Source organism: Herpailurus yagouaroundi, unplaced genomic scaffold (genome assembly GCF_014898765.1).
Source record: "Herpailurus yagouaroundi ecotype Mexico unplaced genomic scaffold, PumYag 28, whole genome shotgun sequence".
Classification (NCBI taxonomy): domain Eukaryota; kingdom Metazoa; phylum Chordata; class Mammalia; order Carnivora; family Felidae; genus Herpailurus; species Herpailurus yagouaroundi.
In genome coordinates, this window is record NW_024412376.1 from 127,503,434 (window position 1) to 127,518,172 (window position 14,739).

General features: G+C 38.4%; 1 protein-coding gene across 11 annotated transcripts in view; it reads left to right on the plus strand.

The window, feature by feature from the left end:
• The window catches only part of FRYL (FRY like transcription coactivator), a 274,545-nt gene that overhangs the window by 220,608 nt on the left and 39,198 nt on the right, over positions 1–14,739 (plus strand). For all 11 annotated transcript variants that reach the window (XM_040484078.1, XM_040484071.1, XM_040484087.1 and 8 more), the window contains 6 exons: positions 65–255; positions 1,804–1,898; positions 2,967–3,574; positions 3,917–4,014; positions 9,139–9,309; positions 11,522–11,662. In XM_040484078.1, the coding sequence (XP_040340012.1) occupies positions 65–255; positions 1,804–1,898; positions 2,967–3,574; positions 3,917–4,014; positions 9,139–9,309; positions 11,522–11,662 (1,304 nt within the window). The remainder of the gene's footprint in view (positions 1–64; positions 256–1,803; positions 1,899–2,966; positions 3,575–3,916; positions 4,015–9,138; positions 9,310–11,521; positions 11,663–14,739) is intronic.

A 14,739-nucleotide genomic window follows, 5' to 3' on the forward strand; every position in this document is an offset into this window, starting at 1 on the left:
CCGCTGATGATAACCCTGCATTCCAAGCAACAAGAACACTCACTTGTTTCCTTTGTCTTCACAGAAGGAATGCATTTGGAACATCATCTTAGTGAAGTTGCTCTACAAACAGCACTTTCTTGTTCTTCTCGACACTATGCTGGGAGATCCTTCCAGATTTTCAGGGCCCTAAAGCAGCCTCTTTCTGCAACTACACTGTCTGATGTTCTCTCCAGACTTGTAGAAACTGTAGGGGATCCGGGAGAAGATGCACAGGTATTGCATTAAATTCGTTCAGCAGCCATTGAGCAGCTACTCATTGTCAAGGACTCATTTGCCAAGTACAGAGCACCGCAGGGCAAGCAAGACAATGGTTACACGGCATTGGCATCAAATGCCAACAAGCAGGCAAAGAATTAAGAAACAAATTTTGTACGTGATACTTAATAACATACTAATCGAATCACATACTTCAGTGCGAATCAGAGAAAGCTTTACATTTACACACACACATACGGCCCACACTTGCATATTATCCTGGGATTTAAATTTAAATGTAGGGGGGCGCCTGGGTGGCTCAGTCGGTTAAGCGCCCGACTTCAGCTCAGGTCACGATCTCGCGGTCCGTGAGTTCAAGCCCCGCGTCGGACTCTGGGCTGATGGCTCAGAGCCTGGAGCCTGCTTCCGATTCTGTGTCTCCCTCTATCTCTGACCCTCCCCGTTCATGCTCTGTCTCTGTCTCAAAAATAAATTAAAAAAAAAAAAAATTAAAAAAAAATAAATTTAAATGTAGAGTGTTGAGTTGTTAAGGTAAATTAAGTGAAATAATGCAATAGAGAACTTAAGTCTATGCAGACTAATGATTTTATTAACACTGTTCTAGACACTGGGGATCTGGTAGCAACCAAGTTCCTGGCATTCTGGAGCTCACATTCTGTTGGAGAAATAAGCCTCTAATCCACCACTAATATGTAACACACTTTTTTTTAGAGATTATTGCTATGAACATAATAAGGTAGAATAATGGGTTAAGGAGCAGTATGGGAGAGGGAGTTGTTTTATATGTGACCATCTGAGACGGTGAGTTTTAAACACATACGTAAGTGAAGTGAGTCCTGTGATAATACGGAAGAATATTTCAGGCAGAGAAATAAGAGTAGTGAGTGCAAAGGCCCTGAGGCAGAAGCAACAAGCCTGTTTTTGAGGAACATGAAGCAAACCAGTATGGCTAGTTTATTGGATGGTGTGTCTAGCATCTGAAGATCGATGGGGACAGATCCAGATTATGTGGGGTCTAGGGAGAGGTGACATTTTACTTGTAAGTGATGGCGAACAGTACTCACAGGCCTTGAGAGGAGGGTGATTGATATAGTTTGCTATTTAAAAAATTCACTCTGGAGGCTAGGTAGAGTCCTCAGGAGGGCAATAGGAGTCATTTAAGAGGCCGTTGTAAAAGTCCACGCTGAAATGGTGGTAGTTTAGCTGACGGGACGCTCTGTATGTGTGGAGGGGGGTCATCAGATTTCAGATATATTTTAAAGTAGTATTTTCAAGACTTGCCAACGGACTTAACTTAGACGTGAGAGAAAGAAACAAAAGTGACTCGTAGATTTTTGGCCTAAGCAATTTTGGGTGGATCGTGGTGCCATTATAACCATTAGTTTGAGGAGTTTTCATCAATCAGCAAGATCATGTTGCTCAAGAGTTTAATCATTTTGTAATGTTAATGTTGAGTTTGTTCTAATTTTAAATCTCCTCGGGAAGTCCATTCTAATTTCCTTTTTTTCCAAAGCGTAATGAATTAAGACCTGCCTTTTCTCCTAGGGGTTTGTGATCGAACTCCTGCTCACATTGGAGTCTGCGATTGACACTTTGGCCGAAACCATGAAGCATTACGATCTTCTTTCTGCCCTTTCTCAGTAAGAATTGCATCCAGGCGAACTGTACATTCGTATACAGAACTGCCATAGCTGAATACGCAGAACCATAACGTTAAGTTATCCTAATATTGCTGGTGGGAATGATACCAAAACATTCCGATGGACCAGCAGTGGGAAAAGGAGCCTCGGACAGGGAGCCCATGCGAAAAGTCCCAGCCCTCTGTGTGGCGGTGGTGTTCTTGTAATGGCCCGGTCAGGGGTCCTTCTGCTGCCGCGTGACTCGGCTTCAGCCTCACTGCCCGGCTCCGTTCCCGCTGCGCTCGACATCCCCTTGCCCCACAGCAGGCCGGCCCCCTCCTGACTCACACCTTCCACAAATTGCTCCTCTCCTCCAGCTTTCTCTTCCTTGCACCTCCTGAATCGATTTATCCTTCAAGACCCATCTCGGATGCTTCTAACTCCCCGAGGGCAGCGCTATACTTACTCCATTTTGGGGGTTCCCACGGTGTTTTCTTCATATTTGAATAAAGCAAGTAACAAGCAGTAAAGTTTTACATACCCATCTCCCCCAGCAGACTTCAGTATTCCTAGCTTTTCCATACTCCTGGCACATACAGGAAGCATTCTGTCATTATTTTTAAATCTGTGATAATTGGATGTGAGGGAGGAGAAATCAAACATACATTTTTGAGCTTGATTTGGGGGCCGGGGGGGGCGGGTAAAGAGTGTGCATTAACAGAAATAAGGATATGGGGACCATCAAGTTTGGGGAGAAGACAAATGAGGTCTGCTTTGGATGTAATGTTCGCTAAATCCCAGAGCTGAAGGTGGTCAGTGATAACGGTAGCAGAATTTTCACTTCAAATCAAACGCCGTCCAACTCACAGGAAGCAGTTGGCCACAGTAGGAAAGAGACTGTTGAACATTTTGCTTTAATATGGAGGAAAGGGCTGAAATTTGATGAAGCGAAGTCAGATACTGAAACATAATTTGTCCTGGTAACAGTTACTGTTTTTTTTCAGTGTCTTTGAGAGTAAATAATGTAGCCAAAGAAGCGATTGTACATGCATTTATTTTCCTTTCTTTTTTTTTATTTTCTTTGTAAAGAACCTCATACCATGATCCTCTAATGGGAAACAAGTATGCAGCTAACAGGAAAAGCACTGGACAACTCAATCTAAGCACAAGTCCCATTAACAGCAGCAGTTATTTGGGATATAACAGTAATGCAAGAAGTAACTCTTTGAGATTAAGTTTAATTGGTGACCGAAGAGGTGACCGGCGGAGGAGTAACACACTGGACATAATGGATGGACGGATAAACCATAGCAATAGTTTAGCAAGGACTAGAAGCCTTTCCTCCCTGCGAGAGAAAGGCATGTATGACGTGCAGTCCCCTACTGAGCCTGCCAACTTGATGGCCACCATTTTTTGGATAGCAGCATCGCTATTAGAATCGGATTACGAATATGAATACCTCCTGGCTCTCAGGCTTCTCAACAAACTGCTTATCCATTTGCCTTTGGATAAATCAGAGAGTCGAGAGAAGATTGAAAATGTACAAAGCAAATTGAAATGGAGTAACTTCCCAGGCCTTCAGCAGCTCTTCCTTAAGGGTTTTACCTCAGTATCTACACAAGAGATGACCGTGCACCTCCTCAGTAAACTCATCGCCGTCTCCAAGCACACGTTGGTGGATCCTTCCCAGTTGTCAGGTGATGTTAACAGAATTGCACCAGCTCTCTGCTTTCTAGTGTAGTGAAATGTAAACTAATCATTTGTTTTGAACTCTAATTTCTGCTTTTCCACAAACAATCATGGGTTGCTGCTGCCGCTGTTGTTGTTATTGTTGTTGTTGTTGTTGTTGTTGTTTTTAATATGTGAGATAGCTTAAATTCTTTGGTAAAAGCAAAAAAAAAGAAAGAAAGCATTTAGAAGATCAGGCACTCCAGGAAATAAAAAGAAAATGGTTTCCGTGAACCATTAAAAAAAAATACCTTGAATTTTTTAAATAATGTGCAATAAAAATTGGTTATTGTTTGCTTTTTTTTTGATAGGCTTTCCTCTTAACATCCTTTGCTTATTGCCTCACTTAATCCAGCATTTTGACAGCCCAACTCAGTTTTGCAAAGAAACAGCTAGTCGAATAGCAAAGGTAAGCAAATGTTACGCTGAAAGATAAACGCTAGCGGGAAATTTCTCTGGAGTTTACCTTAAAGGGGGGAATCTCTTAAAAATCTTTTACCGTCACTTCCGCTGTGAATTTCACATCTTTTTATTCTTTTCCTCCATATAAAGGAGTTTTGCAGTCATGATGTAAGCTACCACTGTTCAAATCACAGTGAATAAAATTATTTGTTTAGAGTAAAGCTCCGCTGAGTCTGAGTCTTTTTCGGTTCCCTTTCCCTACTTTTGTCTTCTGCTTCTCTATCAGTTTCCAATTCATCCCTTTGTTCACCACCAGATATTTGCTGAGCACTGGGTCAGGTGCCAGAAATGCAGTGATAATCAAAGCAGACAGAGTACTTGCCCCTGTGGGCCTTACACTAGGGGTATAATAGTAGACAGGGGCCATAGAGTCTGTCTGATAAGTGCAGTGAAAGGACAGTACTCTCGGGGCACAGAAAGCAACAGTCCGCCTAGAGGAAATCCTCTCAAAGCCGACACTGCAGACTGAATAGGAGTAACCAAACTAAGATCCCTGGATGAGAAACAAGGAACGACAGGGCCGAGGGTAGTTGTTTTCCAGGCATGAGAAATTGCATGTGCAAAGGCCCTGAGAAGAAGAGGGCAAAACACATTTTGTGGCTCCGAAAGTTCTCTCCTCTTTTATTTTTGCCTTTTTTTTCTTTAAACATTCTCTTCGTCTCTCTTTGCTGGCTTCATCCTTTCCCCTTCCTTATTTGGCTCTTTCCCTCCCATTGTTTCTGAAACAGGAACGTAGCTATTTTTAAGTCATCTGTTAACATTTGCTCGAAAGTGTTAGAGCTCTTGATCATACTTTTAAAAAAGATGATCTTTAAAAATAATTTCCTCTCGGGGCGCCTGGGTGGCGCAGTCGGTGAAGCGTCCGACTTCAGCCAGGTCACGATCTCGCGGTCCGTGAGTTCGAGCCCCGCGTCGGGCTCTGGGCTGATGGCTCAGAGCTTGGAGCCTGTTTCCGATTCTGTGTCTCCCTCTCTCTCTGACCCTCCCCCGTTCATGCTCTGTCTCTCTCTGTCCCAAAAATAAATAAACGTTGAAAACAAAAATTAAAAAAAAAATAAAAATAAAAATAATTTCCTCTCAAGAAAAATAACCCAAATAACTTGCCTTCTGCTTAAACTTAATTCTTAATTTTTTCTTTCTTTCTTTCTTTCTTTCTTTCTTTCTTTCTTTCTTTCTTTCTTCTTTTTTTGTCAGTTAATGAGTCTTAGGAAAAAAGGCTTTAACAACTGAAAATATAGACAGTTATAAGGAGTTCTATAAATTTACAAGTCCTGTACATACAGCAGGAAATTAAGTGAACTGGGGGAGAGGAGTATAAGATAGCAGTATAAGATAACCTAGCTAAAGCAGGGGGAGGAAAAGCAGAGAAATCTTCAACAGAAGGGAATAAGCAAGTAAAATTCTCTGGAAGAGCTTTTTCTATAAGCAGCCCTTTAAAAGCTGAGGGTTATTTAACAAAAGTAACACCGCAGTAAGGGGAAAGAGCAAGCATGCAGAAAGCCAGGTAAAACACCCACTTCTCCAGTGCCCAAATCCCATGACTGGTAAGTGCAGATTTCTCCCTGGGTTATCCCAGCCCAATTAATCACATTAAGAGTCACAAAACTAGAACCCTTTTGTTATCTTGATAGATAATATTTAATAAGTGGCAAGATCATATGTAATAAAATATGCTGTTGAATCCATCCCTCAGTAAATTTCTAAATTAGATAGGGAGAGATTTTTAACATAATCATTTTAAAAGCACGTATTTTAAAAAAAAAGAGCCATTATTATAGTTAGTGGAAACATCTTAATTTTGAAAAGGATTGCCCTAAACACCCAACAACACATATTTGCATAATGAGGTCTGAAAGTGGTACAAAATAATTTATTAATAATACCTTTCCTTTTAGTATCCTAATGATACATCACTAGAAAAATGTTGTAAAGATGTATTTTTTTTTTCACGAGAGATAAGAAAGAACATATAAAGGGGAAAAAAGTATATTGGCTTACTTTGGGATTTCAAAAAATAAAAAGCATGAATCCTATCATCAGGGAAGTAGAGTAGGAGCATTTAGAATGGCAGGTGACACTTCCCGTCTGAGAACTTCCTGCTGAATGCTGGCATAAGAGAAGAACTCAGCCCAGCCCAGCCCGAAGGATGTGGGCACCCCTCAGGGGGTCAGGCCTCTGCCGTCTTGACCAGGGCAAAGCACAGGAAAGTCCCAGATACCTTTTTGTTTCTAAGAAATCAAACATGGCTTTGTGTGCGTCATAAATTGTCGTTAAGTCTGTTTTCTTCCTGTTGAGCAGCACACAAAGGTTCCTTCCCTCGGCTTTCAGCAACCTGCAGGATGTGAATTAAATGGATTCCTTAATTATTCTCTCACTTAAACTGTTGAGAGCAATTTTCTGCCATTATGTGCTTCCTCATTATGCAAATATCCCTAGTTCTGTTTGTGCCCTTGGAGAGCACAGGATTTCAAAGCGAGGCAACACTTAGGACAAATATTGTCCTTTTAAGCTATTCATTATGGCAAAAAATAGTATGCTAAAAATGTTTGCTTATAAGACAGTCTTTTGAAGTCATATTTTAACCTGGTAATTCAAAGTTTCCAAAATTAAATCCAGATTTAGCCATTTTCTTTAAAATTACACAGCATACATTCCTAGGAATTTTCTTCCTTTTCAATTAAAGGTTTTTAAAAATCATGCTTTAATGCAACTCTTTGTCTTGGGGTCTTGAGTTCAGGCCCCCCATAGCATGTAGAGATTAAACAAATAAAAAGATCATGCTTTAAAAACCTATTTTTTTAAGAACATAAGAATCCTAGAAGAATTTTTCAGGAAGATACACACTTTAAAATTTTACTTTACAGAAATTACTTTAATGGGGCACCTGGGCGGCTGAGTCGGTTCAGCATCCAGCTCCTGATTTTGGCTCAGGTCACGCATGATCCCTGGGTCCGTGGGATGGAGCCCTGCTTATGATTCTCTGTCTCTCCCTCTGCCCCTCTCCCTGCTCACATTCTCTTTTTGTAAAAAAAAAAATCAAAAAGAACTTATTTTAAAATACAAAAATTATTCCTAAAAAATAACAAATTGTAAAATGATAAAATTATGTGATTTAAAAAAAAATAGATGATTAATTATATTTTGAAATACAAATGAGAAACAAATTTATTTTCTTCCTAGTGTATGTTTTATAGGTAAAAGGGTAATACATGAAGCCAACTACTTTAAATAATTTTATTAAGCAGCTTTTAAGTTACTTTTCGTGGTCTTCACAGCCTTACATATCTTCATATTTCAGGTCTATCCAATGATAATGTCCTCATGATGAATCAAAGTAATAGTTATATTCATCTGAAAATTGAAAAATATATGTATTTTAAAAGGTAATTTTCTACAGTTGACCTTGAACAACACAGGGGTTATGGGCACCAACCCTCCCCCCCTGCACAGTTGAAAATCACATATGACTTTTTACTCCCCCAAAACATAATTACTAATATCCTACTGTTGACTGTAAGCCCTACCAATAACACAAACAGGTCAATTAACACATATTTTGTATACTATATGTATACTGTATTCTTACAATAAAGTAAGCTAGAGCAAAGAAAATGTTACTAAGAAAATCATAAGAAGAGAAAATAGGCTTACAGTACTGTACTATACTTACCTAAAAGAATCCACATATAAGTGGACCCACACAGTTAAATCCCATGTTGTTGAAGGGTCAACCATACTTTTCTTTAATAAATGCTCTAGGTTTGGGGTGCCTGGGTGGCTCAGTCAGTTGAGCCTCCGATTTCAGCTCAGGTCATGATCTCACCCTTGTGGGTTCCAGCCCTGCGTTGGGCTCTGTGCTGACAGCTCAGAGCCTGGAGCCTGCTTCGGATTCTGTGTCTCCCTCTCTCTGCTCGTCCCCTGCTTGCACTCTGTCTCTCTCAAAAATAAATAAACATAAAAAAATTTTTAAATAAATAAATAAATGTTCTAGGTTTGTGAAAATACATAACAAAACATCAATTAGATGGTAGAATAAATGAGGAAAACGAAAAACGGAAAAGTAGATGGTATTTCAGGGACAGCTCTGTGATAGGTGGGAATGGAAGAGTAGTGTGGCCCTTTCCCCAGTTCTGCATTATTCAGGTGCCCCCCAGAGCAGACTAAGGAACATCCTCACCAGTAACTCAGGGAACAAGCAAACAAGGTACATGTGATCAGTAAGATCCTCCCAAACATTTTTGTTTTTTAATGTTTATTTTTGAGAGAGAGACAGAGCAAGCATGAGCAGGGGAGGGGCAGAGAGAGGAAGAGACAGAAAATCCCAAACAGGCTCCACGTTGTCAACGCAAAGTGTGATATTGGGCTCGATCCCATGAACGCCCTGAGCCGAAGTTGGACATTCAACCGACTAAGCCACCCAGGCATCCCCCACAAACATTTATGGATTCAGTTTCCATAATGTTGTATCAAACAAATTCTAGGAGGTCAATACATTTTGAAGTGACATTAAATTACTGGCCAAGGACCTTAGGAGCTTATTTCCTGAAGAGCAGTTTGGGGTCTATCCTACAGGTTGTCTGTCATTCACTGCAGGTGCAGGACTTAGCTCTATCAGAGCTCCCGTAGAGTCTTTTGAATATGTCACACATGTGAGTGGCTCTGCAGTTGACTGCTCCCCTGAAGGGGTGGGGAGGGGGGCACAGGGAAGGGAAGGTCTGGGGCTGGTCCCAACCTGGCTGCAAACTCCTCAGTGGAGACTGCTTGTTCCGGTATTGTGCACTGAACCATGCAGGGATTTTACAAAACAGTTATAAAATGATATGTAGCATTTACAAAACTATGTAGGGGTTTTACCAAAGGCAGTTTTACAGAGCCTCAGGAATACCTTGTGCTTTTTTTCCTCTTTTCTTGTCCTCTCTTATTTAACTTTTCTACTGGATTAAAATAAAATGCATTAAAGCTTCAACACCTACCTCTAAATTTTTAAATAAATACATTTAGTATAAAATCAAGTTTAAACCTTAAATTGCCTTTATTTGGGGTGAATGACACTATTTTCTTTGTTTTTTAGGTGTGTGCAGAAGAGAAATGCCCAGCGCTGGTCAATCTGGCTCACATGATGAGTTTGTATAGTACACACACATATTCCAGAGACTGTTCTAACTGGATCAACGTAGTATGTAGATATCTGCATGATTCCTTCTCAGATACTACATTTAATCTTGTGACTTATCTTGCAGAGGTAAATTTATCCAAAAAAAAAAAAAATGTAATTTTTTTTAACTGTGGCAAAATTTTCACGTAGATTTATTTCTAGAAGCAGTACTGATACTAATTAATCTTTAAATTGTGTTTGAAAGTGAATACAGATAACATTTTTTAAAAGTAAAATATGGGTAATTCCTTTCCAGTATAAAGAAAGTATAAAGCATACTTTCAAGTATAAAGGGTTTTTTTGTTTTAATTTTCATTTTCAGTGTTTATTTTCTCATTCACTGTCCTCAAGTGATATCAACTCAAAATAAGATAAACTTTACCTTTTATTTAAAATATTAAATAAATATATTAACACTTAAATATATTTTCATATTCACTGTCCTTAAGTGACATAAAACTCAAAATAATGTAAACTACACCTTTATTTCAACTAAGAAATGGGTTTTCAGGAGTCTTGATCCTAGAGAATGGTTATAATTTTTTGTTTGTGAAAAATTAGTTCTTGACTGTGAAATCCTATCTAGAATAAAACAGCGTGCAAAAGGCATTTTTGCTGGGTAAGTTCTTATTTTGATAATATGTTTGCTACCTGATCTAAGATATGATTTGAGTGGCTAAAGATGGAATTACAAAAACACTAGCCCTACAATATCATAAAAAGTTAATATCAGGGTGCCTGGGTGGCTCAGTTGGTTGAGCAGCCAACTCTTGATATCGGCTCAGGTCGTGATCTCCCAGTCACGAGATCAAGGCCTACATTTGACTCCAGGCTAAGCATGGAGCCTCCCTGGGATTCTCTCTCTCCCTCACTTTCTATACCCCTGCTCGCATGCACTCTGTCTCTCAAAAGAAATGAACATTTTTTTGAAAAAGTTAATTTGATTGGTGAGAAAGTAACTTCATGCCTAAAAAATAAATTATTGAGTAGATAATCCACAAAGAATCTCAAAAGGAAGAAATTCCTACTCACTAAAAATTTTTGTCAGCTTATAATAAAGTGATACCTTCCTTTTTAAAAACTGACCTCTAAAAATTAACCCTAAAACACTGTATAAACTTAAAAAATTATTCATAACTCAATAGGTATTTTAAATATGGCTGAAAACACTATTTAACAGCTATATCCCTGATGTTGATATAGAACACAGAATGCTTTAGGACTATCATAAAAACCAGTTTCGGACTGGTGTGCATTTTTAAGGTGTTGGTTTCATAGGTTTGCTCCCATCAACCTTACATTTAAGAAAGCTGATGATGGCAGAGAGCGGTGCCTGGCTGGCTCAGTAAGTGGAGCACGCAACTCTTGATCTCGGGTTTGTGAGTTCGAGGCCCACGTTGGGTATAGAGATTACTTTAAAAAAATAAAAAATCTTAAAAAAAAAAAAAGGTGAACTGACGATGTGAACTGTGTGACAGCTTTCTAACCTGAATAAATACAGGTCTCTAGGTTTATCTTACACCCTTAGGACAATAGCCAACATAAAACCAAGGGCAACTTCCTAAGCCTGTTCTTATCGGCTTTGAGTTTATGCTCCTTAGAGCAGCTTCACGTTGGTGCCACCATCAAGCTCACCACTAAGGTAGCACTGCTTCTCCAATCATGGGGTCATGAAGTCTGGAACTGGCACAGGACAGCCTGTATATACCTCGTATGGTGACATTTTTTCACTCTATAGAGAGAATGCTTTGCCCCAAATGTTACTCTCCTTGTTTTATTATTATTGTTAATTCTGAAATTATTCCTAACAACAGTACTGAAACTAGTTGTGTATATTTAGAACCACATATATTTAATCGTCCTGAAAACAATATAAAGTAGATAGTGTGATTATTATTTAAAAAAAAATCATGGCTCAGAGGTTAAGAAACTTGTCTGAGATCACATAGTTAACAAGTGGCTGTTATGAATGGTTTGGGGATAGTTATTCTTTGGTGATGGTGGTATGATGGTTTTTTTCTTAACCTAGAATAAGTGGTGTTTAACTCAAATTAGCTCAGGAAATGAAGGAAAACACTAAGATTAAGATAAAAATAATTATCTATTGATCCTTTCTGAACCGAGGACAAGTGATGGTAATAAGACACTGTCTTTTACCTTTGTTATTTATTAGTCTCTGGATTTCTGATCATCTAACCATAAAATCATGGATTAAATCTATTCTGTTTTTCAGCATCATAAATATAAATACTGAATTTTCCTTAACCTCATGAAATTATACTCTTTATATTACTTTTAGCTGTTAGAGAAAGGATTGTCCAGCATGCAGCAGTCATTACTACAGATCATCTATAGTCTTTTGAGCCATATTGACCTCTCTGCTGCCCCGGTCAAGCAGTTTAATCTGGAGATCATAAAGATTATTGGTAAATATGTACAGGTGAGTGACCACAAAATTTATGTATAGAATTCCTTGTAAAACAATCCTATGATCATAAAAAAAAAAAAAAAAAAAACAAACACTTGAAAGGTCCAAGAATAGGGAAGTAGTTAGTCCCTAAGTCATGTTTCCAGGAACACTTATGACATGGAAAAAATGTTCTTCATGTAAGTGACAAAAAGCAAACTCGGAATGGCAGGATTGGTGTGATTTCCAATTTTGATTAATCGTTACATCTCTGAATACACATGTCAGTAGTGGCTGGAAAGAATGTACGTGAGTGGCAGCTGTCATCACCTCTGGACAGTATACTTGTGACTCTTCTGTACCCGCTACTAACCAGATTCTAATAATGAACAGGTACTACGTTTAGAAACAGAAGAGCTCTTTGTAGAGTCTGTATTTTAGAGGTATTTTCTGTGTGTGATAGAAGGAGCCCAGATACTTAGAAAGTAGGAAATCAGACTTGGTTTAAACCATGTAAATGATGGTAAGTCAGTCTGGTCTGTACTGAATTTCACCTTTGAATTATCTATTAAGAAAAGTCTTGCTGAGCAGAGCAGTGTTGTGGATACAACTTATCAAAGAGAGCAAACTCTTTAAGAGCCTTAACAGATTAAGATTTTTGTTTCTACCCCAGTTATATTTGCGTTCAAGAAAGCAAAACTTACAAATGGAAATACTTGGTTAGCGATGAATTTGTCTTAGCCCATATCTGAAAGTAATAAAATGCTATTGGTTTCCATTATTCCATTCAGTAATCCAGATTCCTTTTATATTCCCTTGAAGATCAGTGAATGCAAATAACGTTAAAATTCTTTGGTGACCCTGTTTATTTTCTCTATCTTCTCTCTGAATGAGAGGCTTCACCAAATAACAATTGTATGTATTTTTTTCTAAAGCACATTTTTCTTTTCTTCTTAAGGTATAAGAAGTTAACTCATCAAGTATTTGCTGGGTCTCCCATAGAGACACACACCACATTGAATTACTAATTTAAAAAAATGCAGATGCATTATTTTATATTCAGAACCACAAGCTCACGTGTCCACTGGGCAAGCAAGTAACCATATGAGGGCATAGATTTCTGACTAAGTGAAGGCACACTCCCCATCTAAAAGGAACAGCACAACTTAGCTTCCCCTCCTGGCTGCCATGTTGGAATACAGAATCCAGGGCAGCCAGAACTTCTAACTTTTAAAGAGAAACTGGAAATGTGGGTTTTTCTGTAAAATCTCCTAATTTCAAAATGTTGACCCAAATTTATTTTCTACTCTTGTGTGAACCGAAGTCATATTTAGCTGACAGGTCATCATGGTTAAGTGACATCTGCTTTATTCAGACATTAAACATTTCACAGAATGGAGCTCCTCCTGATAATCTTTTGGCACAACTACCAATATACTTTATAGAAACATCTCTGAAAAAGTTTTAGCTTTTTGCAATGCCGAGAGCTTCTAATTATTTCTGTCAGAAAAAAATGATGATGTCTACTTAGTCATAACTTTGTTAAATATAAACTACTTTAAAAAAATGATGTACTTGGGGCGCCTGGGTGGCTCAGTCGGTTAAGCGGCCGACTTCGGCTCAGGTCACGATCTCGCGGTCCGTGCGTTTGAGCCCCGCATTGGGCTCTGGGCTGATGGCTCAGAGCCTGGAGCCTGCTTCCGATTCTGTGTCTCCTTCTCTCTCTGCCCCTCCCCCGTTCATGCTCTGTCTCTCTCTGTCTCAAAAATAAATAAAACGTTAAAAAAAAAAATGATGTACTTAAAATGTCACAATCTATGTGGACATTTTTATATTTATTAAATATTTTGTGCTTTAGGTGTCTTCATATCAAGAGGTTATTAAACATATTGGATAACTCAGTTCTGCTAAAGATTTTTCACTTACTTTTGGTCGTTGACAGAATGGTCAGCTGTGAAACAATATGTATAGCACAAGGTTGAGATGTGATTATGTTACCATAAATCAGAAAAAAAGGTCTTTTGACATGTATGCTTTTCAACAGATGGCAGAAAAATACTGTAAATTCTTTATTAGAAATTGATTTTTCTTCTCTACAAGTACATCTTTTTTTTAGCTTTTTAAAAACCTTTTTACTGTAGAAAATTTCAAATAAATATAAAAATAGAATATGTAATGAATGCTTCCTTTTGTACCCATCACACAGCTCAACAATCAACTCATTATTCTGTTTCATTTCTATTCTCCTCACTCCTGTTACCCCTCCGGATTATGTTGAAGCAAATCCCAGACATCATACCATTTTATTCATACATAATTTTTAAGTTTCTCTAAAAGATAAGGACTTTTAAAATAATATAACCATATTAACATTATCACCGTTAACAGGATAAACATTAATTATTTAATATTTACAGGTACATCTGCCATGTAAATCATTTTAAATTATGTTGGTTGAAATACACAAAAACTGAAAGCAGAAAAATAACTCAAAGAACATAGCCACCATATGTGTAGGGGGAAAAAACTCACCCTATACAACTCAGTAACTCCTGAGAACATCAGTTTAGATGTAATGATGAATCAAAATTAGGAATCATTCCGATCCTACCCTTCAGATTTGGGCTTGGGTCATGGAGAAAAAAATCTAAATTCTTTTTAGTTTTTTAAATATTTTTGTGTCTGAAAAAGAAAGTAGGCATTAAAAATTATTTGCCTTGGGGCGCCTGGGTGGCTCAGTCGGTTAAGCATCCGACTTCAGCTCAGGTCACGATCTTGCGGTCCGTGAGTTCAAGCCCCGCGTCGGGCTCTGGGCTGATGGCCCAGAGCCTGGAGCCTGCTTCCGATTCTGTGTCTCCCTCTCTCTCTGCCCCTCCCCCGTTCATGCTCTGTCTCTCTCTCTGTCTCAAAAAATAAATAAACGTTAAAAAATAAATAAATAAAAATTATTTGCCTCCAAGACTTCAAAAGAGACTTATTTAAAGTTTAGAGTCTGAAAGCATAAACTTCATTTATCTAGAAAGTTCACGTACATACAACCCCTTTGTTTAACCTACTGCCAGATTACTCTATTAGACTTCCTAAATTAAATTAATATTTGTGAAGCACCG